This window comes from Silurus aristotelis, assembly GCF_946808225.1.
Source record: "Silurus aristotelis genome assembly, chromosome: 7".
In the NCBI taxonomy this organism is placed as follows: Eukaryota; Metazoa; Chordata; class Actinopteri; order Siluriformes; family Siluridae; genus Silurus; species Silurus aristotelis.
Window position 1 is genome coordinate 8,836,650 of NC_139580.1, and position 9,272 is coordinate 8,845,921.

The following is a 9,272-nucleotide window of genomic DNA, read 5'->3' on the forward strand; positions in this document are numbered from 1 at the left end:
AAGTTAGAGGCACAGAATCGTTCGTTGTTTGCATACAATTTTGTATTTACTTGAACTTTATGGTGTTTTCCATGATGCTTGTACTATAATTTTAAATTGTTCTTAACAAAGTGTGTAATAATAATGAATTCTGTCAAGTAACCTGCACATTTAAAATATTAATGATCAAATATTGATTTTTAATATCACTATTTAGACATGAAATGGGGATGTGGATTAAACAATTTTTTTTTTCTTATTAGGGTCTTAGATGTTTTTACAGTATACCATCATTACACTTTTAAACAATTTTTTTAGACAATTCTGTACACCCGGGATGGAACATCAGTCCATCACCAAGCACTGTACACTTGTTTTAGCATAATTAATCTGCTTTCTGGCATATTTCTAGTGGTTAAAGGAACAGAAATGAACCAGAGACCAAGTGTGGGAGGGAAATTTTTTTTTATATATACAGTGAGGAAAATAAGTATTTGAACACCCTGCTATTTTGCAAGTTCTCCCACTTAGAAATCATGGAGGGGTCTGAAATTGTCATCATAGGTGCATGTCCACTGTGAGAGACATAATCTAAAAAAAAAAATCCAGAAATCACAATGTATGATTTTTTAACTATTTATTTGTATGATACAGCTGCAAATAAGAATTTGAACACCTGAGAAAGTCAATGTTAATATTTGGTACAGTAGCCTTTGTTTGCAATTACAGAGGTCAAACGTTTCCTGTAGTTTTTCACCAGGTTTGCACAGACTGCAGGAGGGATTTTGGCTTACTCCTCCACACAGATCTTCTCTAGATCAGTCAGGTTTCTGGCCTGTCGCTGAGAAGCACGGAGTTTGAGCTCCCTCCAAAGATTCTCTATTGGGTTTAGGTCTGGAGACTGGCTAGGCTACGCCAGAACCTTGATATGCTTCGTACAGAGCCACTCCTTGGTTATCCTGGCTGTGTGCTTCGGGTCATTGTCATGTTGAAAGACCCAGCCTCGACCCATCTTCAATGCTCTAACTGAGGGAAGGAGGTTGTTCCCCAAAATCTCGCAATACATGGCCCAGGTCATCCTCTCCTTAATACAGTGCAGTCGCCCTGTCCCATGTGCAGAAAAACACCCCCAAAGCATGATGTTACCACCCCCATGCTTCACAGTAGGGATGGTGTTCTTGGGATGGTACTCATCATTCTTTTTCCTCCAAACACGTTTAGTGGAATTATGACCCAAAGGTTCTATTTTGGTCTCATCTGACCACATGACTTTCTCCCATGACTCCTCCGGATCATCCAAATGATCATTGGCAAACGTAAGACGTGCCTGGACATGTGCTGGTTTAAGCAGGGGAACCTTCCGTGCCATGCATGATTTCAAACCATGACGTCTTAGTGTATTACCAACAGTAACCTTGGAAACGGTGGTCCCAGCCCTTTTCAGGTCATTGACCAGCTCCTCCCGTGTAGTTCTGGGCTGATTTCTTACCTTCCTTAGGATCATTTAGGCCCCACGAGGTGAGATCTTGCATGGAGCCCCAGTCCGAGGAAGATTGACAGTCATGTTTAGCTTCCTCCATTTTCTAATGATTGCTCCAACAGTGGACCTTTTTTCACCAAGCTGCTTGGCAATTTCCCCGTAGCCCTTTCCAGCCTTGTGGAAGTGTACAATTTTGTCTCTAGTGTCTTTGGACAACTCTTTGGTCTTGGCCATGTTAGTAGTTGAATTCTTACTGATTGTATGGGGTGGACAGGTGTCTTTATGCAGCTAACGACCTCAAACAGGTGCATCTAATTTAGGATAATAAATGTAGTGGAGGTGGACATTTTAAAGGCAGACTAACAGGTCTTTGAGGGTCAGAATTCTAGCTGATAGACAGGTGTTCAAATACTTATTTGCAGCTGTATCATACAAATAAATAGTTTAAAAATCATATATTGTGATTTGTATCATATATTTTTAATCATATATTGTGATGACAATTTCGGACCCCTCCATGATTTCTAAGTGGGAGAACTTGCAAAATAGTCGGGTGTTTAAATACTTATTTTCCTCACTGTACATTTTTCCTTCATAACAATTGCCCTCTATTAAGCAGCTGTTTGTCATTACACTGTATAATATATCATTTAAAAATGATGGTAATATATTTACTATAACGTGAAAAGTCAAGTTTTGATACCTGTGTGATGTTTAAATAGAGCCTGTCCTGAGTAAATCTGTAATGCATGCAGCTATACACAAGGTGGCGATATTGAATAGTGAAAGCCCAGTACACACTACTATTTTCCTGCTCGTATTCCATAATGAATGTTTAAACGCAAGCACCCTTAGTGATCACTGGTATTGAAATAAAATTTATATTGCAAAGTCGTTTAATATATTTTTGTAATGCACATAATAATAGCCTGCTGATTGTGTTTACAGGATAATCACTTGTGAATTCTAGCTAAGCACTTATGAATACACAGCTAAGTCGTGTACATCAAATCTGGGTCATTATTATTAACGTATTTTCCGGACTATAAGCCGCTACTTTTTTCCCACGCTTTGAACCCCGCTGCTTAAACAGCGAAGCGGCTAATTTATGGATTTTTCCTGGGTTTTTCCCGGTTTCACAAACTTCAAGCCAAAAAACTGAGCCCCATAACATTAGACCAATGAAATTGCGGAACGGGTTCAGGTGAACCAATTAAACTCTTTATATAAAGCCTGTGTAAAGTTTATTAGTTTTAATGTAGGAACCTGCGGCTTATAGACATGTGCGGCGTATTTATGTTCAAAATAAAAGTCTTTGTCAAATTCAGTGGGTGCGGCTTATATTTGGGTGCGCTTTATAGTCCGGAAATTACGGTAATGTTTGCTTGGTATGTTGGCTTTATGTTGCAGTTTTATATTTATGATTCACTACATACTCATGAAATCTTTTTCCATTTGGATTATAAGTGAACTTAATGATCAATTGTCAATCTTTGTTAAACATCTGATTATAATTACATTATTAATTCAGTTAAACAGACCTGTTGTGGTGGGCCTGATCTCCAACAACGACAAGACAGCCTACCTACAGAAGACTTAAAACCTAGAGAGATGGTGCCAGGATAACAATCTTCTCCCGAACGGTAGCAAGACTAAGGAGTTGATAGTGGACTTCAGCACGAAGCAGGAGCGGTGATACCAACACCTAAACATTGATGAGACTCCAGTGGAGAGAGTGGACAGTTTCCGGTACCTAGGTGTTCACATTACACAGGACCTGTCTTGGTCCTGCCACATCATCACCCTGGTGAACAAGGCCCAGCAGCGTCTGTACCATCTGAGATGCTTAAGGGACTTTAAACTTCCCTCTCAGGCACTAAGAACCTTTTACACTTACGCCATTGAGAGCGTTTTGACGGGTAGCATCACTTCCAGGTCTTATACTTTATACTTTTGTTATTTACTTACTTCATTTTTTTCTATTTTTCATGTTTAAATGTTGGACAGTTGTAAAAAGCATTTCACTGCATGTCGTACTCTGTATGAATTTGTGTGACATAAAATTTGAATTAGATTTTTTTATTTGACCTGAAGATTTACTTATAATCAGAACACTGACCTAGAGGGTTGAGAAAAACCCACTGGAGAAAAACAAAAACAAAACAATAAATATATATATATATATATATACTCTTTAATATATTTTTTTATGAGTATATTTATGTTTAATTCCATCTAATTAATTGTTTTTTCAATATTTTTTTTGTTTGTTTGTTTTTTGCTGTCACTCAATAATCAGCTGTCAAAGACATGGTATGACAAAGCCAGTGGTATATATATATAAAAAAATTATTATTATTATTTTTTTTTGAGTACATTTATAGTTAATATAGTCCAGCTGATGAGTGGCTTTCAAATAAATGTTTTTAGTCAAAGACAAAAACATTGTCAAAAACATTGTGGAAACAATAAAAGAAAACTACACACTCCGATAAATATGTTTACATAGACATCACAGGAACACATTGCTAGCAAATTTACAATGTTGTTTAATAGAAGATTTCTTACTTCTTAATTTCATAAATCTAAAACAAATGAGCAAAAGTTTATTTTCTCATGCAACATATTACAATAATGTTTGATGTCATATTCATAAGAAATCCATTGCGTTGAAGTCAAAGTTCCAAAGTACAAGGTGGCTGTATGGTGTAGTTGTGTTGAGTTACAAAAGATACTCCATTTTGCTAATTCAGGATCTACAAGGTGGCAAATGTTAAAACTTTGGAACCTTATCTGTTTGAGTATAGTGAGCAGGAAAGGAGGTGAGAGAGCTGGACAGACTGAAGGGCTGCTACATTGCCATCTTTAGTTAAAGTTGACGTGAACGCTAAGTGAGGCAGTTGATGACCTTGTGGGTAATGTGGAAACCATTAAAGGAACAAGAATCGATCAACATGCAGACTGATTTCAATTAGAAAATTTGATTTAATTATAAAAATACATTTTAGACATTGTTGAAGATTATAATGCTATTGATAAAAATCTCAGTCATTCAAGTATATTGCTCTTATAAGGTCTTTTAAGGTCAAACTGACACAACATTTCACTGAGAATCATATTCTGCCATCTTTTTAAATTACTATTACTACTAAGGCGATTGGTAGCTCAGTGGTTAAGCTACTTACTGATCGAAAGGTGGGGGTTTAAGCAGCCACTCTGGGCCCTTGAGCAAAGCCCTTTGCTCCAGGGGCGCTGTAACATGGCCGACCCTGTGCTCTGACCCCAGCCTCTGAGCAAGCTGGGATATGCGAAAGAACAAATTTCACTGTGCTGTAATGTATATGTGACAAATAAAGTATATTCTATTAAAAAAAAATTCTAATGTAACAGTGCATTCATCTTAAGCTTTTATGCCACAGTTAATACCTACTACAAATATTTAGCCACAACATTTTTCCAGAACCAACAGGATTCTATGACTGTATGACTGAAATCTTATATTCTGCCTTCTGCAGCAATCCCACAGGCTTTGTTAATGATAGAAAAACACCAGAACAGTGAGTCCAACAAGCTTTCAGCAATAGCTAAACTGTAGGCAGGGCTTTGATCCCTCATGAGCTTAGAGTTCATTTGACTCAGGTAGGTAACCACCGGCCCAGCCACGAGGTGCTCTGTTGAAGTTGGGCCGTTTGATCAACGTCTCCACGGTGGATCCAGGCAAATTCTGGGGCTCCATTGCTTCAAAGTTGACAGTAGAAATAACCCTCTGTGCATTTGGACCCCCGAATGGTACTGCAGCCCTGATAGGAAAAACAACACGGATGGAAATTAGATGTTTATTTAGTGGCTAAATTTCTATTTTATTTGTTTTGCAAGAACCCTTTTAGAAAACAGTGTTATATTGGAGTCTGGTATGACACATCCGTAGAGCACAGCTTTCAAAACCTGGTCCCAGATTATCCCCTGTTCTAACACCCATTTCAACTGTAAGTTGATGATTCTTTATTTACTTAACCGGGCATGTTAGGAGCATGGGCAGGGGCATGGGCAGGAACAGGGGTACTCCAGGACCAGGCTTAGGAACTTTTGCTACACATAATACATAAGTGATCCATTATGGAATTTCTACTTTCACCACCGACCACACTAGGATCTGGAACAGGGACACCTGTTGTGCTAATGTGAAAGCTCTGAGAGGCCTGAGAGGGAGACCTACAGTTCATGACTTCTGTTTTTAACATGTCCTTGGTGTCTATTTCCATTCTGAGAGACTCTGATTGCAGAAAGACATCACGGAAAACCAATGATGTTAACTCCACAGATATCTGGAGATCACAATCTGATAGCGTTGGTATCTGGTGGGTCTATTTAGGGCAGAAATTCACTATGAACAAGGTATCACTGAGCTGAAACCCCTAACCAACCCCTGTCACCACTTCAATTCACACATTTCGCTTTTGCGAAGAATAAACCTTGGGCATCTCCTTTCAGCCTCTTTTGATGAAATTTTTATTTTTAGACCTTCTTCTCAATGATTCTTTAGCCCTACATGGAGGGTGACAAAAGGTGGCTTGCCTATGAGACTGATGCCAGTGTGGCTTGTATTCATCAGAAGCTTTATCCTTCAGCATGAGTAGTTGTCAGTCAATCCTCATTTCTAATTTTGGCTTTTTTGATGATTTCTAGAAGACACTCCTGTAAGGGAGTCCACCTGTTCTTGTTGAAGCATTTTAAATGTACTATTATAATTATAAAACAGTTAGTTTATGGTTGAATGGAGATCTGGGAGTTTAGTCACATACCTGTTGAAGCATCTGTAGTTTGCAGGCTGAAGTTTCTCTGGTTGAGGGAGCTGCGGGTTCATGGAGGACAGTAACTCTTCGTTGCCCCACAATGCCTCTCTCCATGGTGAACAGTAAGATCTGGGAATTACTGTAATGTTGAATTTTTCACGAGGAATTTCTTTCAAAGGGCCAGAATAGCCTGGTGGTATCAAAGAAGTACAGACAACAATCATCAGTCGTTTAAAAAAAATTACTATAGCAAAACTGCTTTCATGAACATTCAGTGGTACTTCAGAGTAACAATAATATGACCCATTCCAGTTGTAGATTGGCACAGCACTATGTTTCAGTGTTTCAATAGAATTTTAATCTAACTTTCCATGTAATGCATCATGGCTTAGCTCACACATTCAGTGTAAGTCATTCTGTGCCCCTCACTTCCTATCCCTCTTCTCAGGACCGCATAACTGTCACCACAGCAAAAGGAGAGATGAAGTTTATTTAAGGACTATAGAAGAAACAGTAATTAGCTTATAATTATCTTATAATGTGAGCCAAAGATCTCACAAAGAAGGAATGCAAGCATATGTGTTAAGTGAAAGTCATCTGACTGTAAAGTAATATAGTAACCGAAGTTATGTGTCTATACAGTATGACTTATACAAGTGCACTGGATTTGCAAAACCTACATTATAAATAATCTACTAATTTATTCAGAATTGTTTTATAAACAGTTATCTGTAGCAGCAAAACTGAAGAAACCTTCATAAACTGCTGTGCTTCAAATCTCTTATAGAATTCCCCAGGGACAAAAAACATTAAAGCAATGCTTCACCCAAAAACTGCTAACATGGCTGCTAATGAGAGAAGGCTAACAGAAAGCAGTTATGCAAAATATGATCTCCTACACCCTTCAGTTTTCTTAGCAGTCATCCTTTGTTGGTGAAGTATGTCTTTAATACTGATCCACTGCTCTACCTGGAGCAAGGACACTGGGGCTGCCTTTCTTGGAGACAGTTTCCATCAGACTGGTAACCAGTCTATGTTTACCGGCTACAGGGTATGCCAGGTTTTCCTTTCCTCCTTGAGCATGTGATGCTAAATGGACCTGGCCCGGGGACTGCCTCTGATCCAGGCCATCCTAAGAGAACAACAGCCATTAAGAGGTTATAAAAAAAAAAAAAAGAAATTACTAGCTACAGTATGTTATTAAAGCAAGTCCTATGGTAGTTGATTAAGGCAGGTTTAATACATTTTAAAATTAATGAAGTGTTTAAATAAAATGTTGTGTGAGGTCTAGCAGGTTTCTGGAAAATGAGTTTAATTTGCAAGGGGCCCAATTTGTGCTACTGCAGCTCTCTGCTGCTAATCCCACAGACACTTTTCTGGGAATTAATATCATAATTACAACATTAATCTCAGATTCCTTATTTAAGTAGGCTTGGGTAACAATCAAGAAAACAACAGTCATCCTGTCAATAGATCCCACTGAGACATTAATAATACCTTTGTTGAAACTTGGCATTTTAATAACTTATTATTATTTGCAGAAACTGCCATCATAACCGCCAAATATGCTGTAAATTGTCAAAAATAAAAATACCAAAACAAACCTCTAAACATTTGGTCTTCTGACATAATCATTTTTAAAAGATATAACGACTTATGGAAACCCTGCAATTCACATACACCTGGATATCAAGCTTTTCACACAGCAAGCCTTCAGATTCTCCTAACCACCTTCTTCAGTCTTAGCCAATGGTTGCATTCATCCGATCAGGTTTAATCAGAAAGATTCTAGAAAAAATCTCCCAAATTATATGATTCAATTATGGTGTAACACAATAATCTGTTACTAGCCTTTTCTTTGTTATGTTGATGATACTTAGATTCACTTATTCATCACTATAAGGGTCATGTCAGTCGCAGCTTGCATTTCAGATGCATAAGTTATGAATACAGTAATACCTCTGTACTCGTAGGTAATTTGTCCTGGAAGTTGTGACGAGTGCTAAAACTAACGAGTACCGAACAAGTATTTTTTTTTAATGCAGTATGTTACTGTATAATAAATAAATAAAACGCATAAAGGGTCCTCAAAATGTAACGTTTTACTTGGCAAATTTTACAATGAGGTATTTGACAGGCATATATATATATATATATATATATATAGTGTACATAAATTTTCTGATCATCATCCACGTTTGCTCTGTACATGATCAGGAATTTGCATCTGCAACACAGTTGAACAGTCATCCTAATTAACTCTCTAATCCCAAATGACTTCCTATTCACTTAGAGGCAATGCATCAAATCCACTGTAAATAGATTTGTTTTTAAGCATATTCTCGTAAGCCTCTTTAATTGTATTGTATCCTCCTTCATTTCTAACCCACATGGCTGGACAGGATATCAAAAGGACTGAGTTCGGATTTGATGATGAGCCATTGCTGAGATTTGGTGATCTTTGGAAAAGCCCTATGCATAAATAAGCATTTATATTCCATTTGTAAGTAAACTGTGCATGAATAATTTATAGCAATTCGACCTTTGTTTGGTAAAATATTTAAAGCTCTGATGATCCAGGAATGAACTACCATTGAACTCAACACAGATACCAATCCAAATTTCACTTGTCATATGTACATTAAAGCACAGTGAAATAATTTCTTTGCATATACCAGCAATGAGAAGCAAAGGGTCAGCAATGATACAGTGCCACAGATTCTTATAGTCTTTGCTCAATTGCCCAAGAGAAGCAGCTTGGAGACACTGGGGTTTGAACCCGGACCTTCCAATCAGTAGTCCATAACCTTAACCACTGATCTACCAAAAACCCGGTCAGTGTGCTGATACACTGATACAAAGCCTTTAATTAAGAAGACAGTGTAGCTAAGTTTATGTCTTACATATATAAAGGCAGGTGCATCTGCTGTGTTCTCTACTGTGAATTTGTCCACTCTTTTTTGCCTCTCTTGAAACATCCGGGAGCCTCTGTTAGATGCCAGGTTCAGCTCTTCAATCAT

The 9,272-nt window shown here is 37.8% G+C and overlaps 1 protein-coding gene across 2 annotated transcripts in view; it reads right to left on the reverse strand.

Moving 5' to 3' along the window:
- Positions 1 to 4,835: 4,835 nt before the first annotated feature.
- The window catches only part of myoz3a (myozenin 3a), a 5,753-nt gene continuing 1,316 nt past the window's right edge, over positions 4,836 to 9,272 (reverse strand). Inside the window, exons 3-6 of one of the 2 annotated variants that reach the window (XM_083547204.1) lie at positions 9,156 to 9,272; positions 7,294 to 7,384; positions 6,262 to 6,442; positions 4,836 to 5,259 (exon numbers count right to left, since the gene is read on the reverse strand). The exon at positions 9,156 to 9,272 is cut by the window's right edge and continues 44 nt beyond it. In XM_083547204.1, the coding sequence (XP_083403330.1) occupies positions 5,079 to 5,259; positions 6,262 to 6,442; positions 7,294 to 7,384; positions 9,156 to 9,272 (570 nt within the window). In that variant the 3' untranslated portion in view covers positions 4,836 to 5,078. Of the gene's footprint in view, positions 5,260 to 6,261; positions 6,443 to 7,221; positions 7,385 to 9,155 lie in introns of both variants that reach the window. The other variant, XM_083547203.1, reaches the window with a different exon arrangement.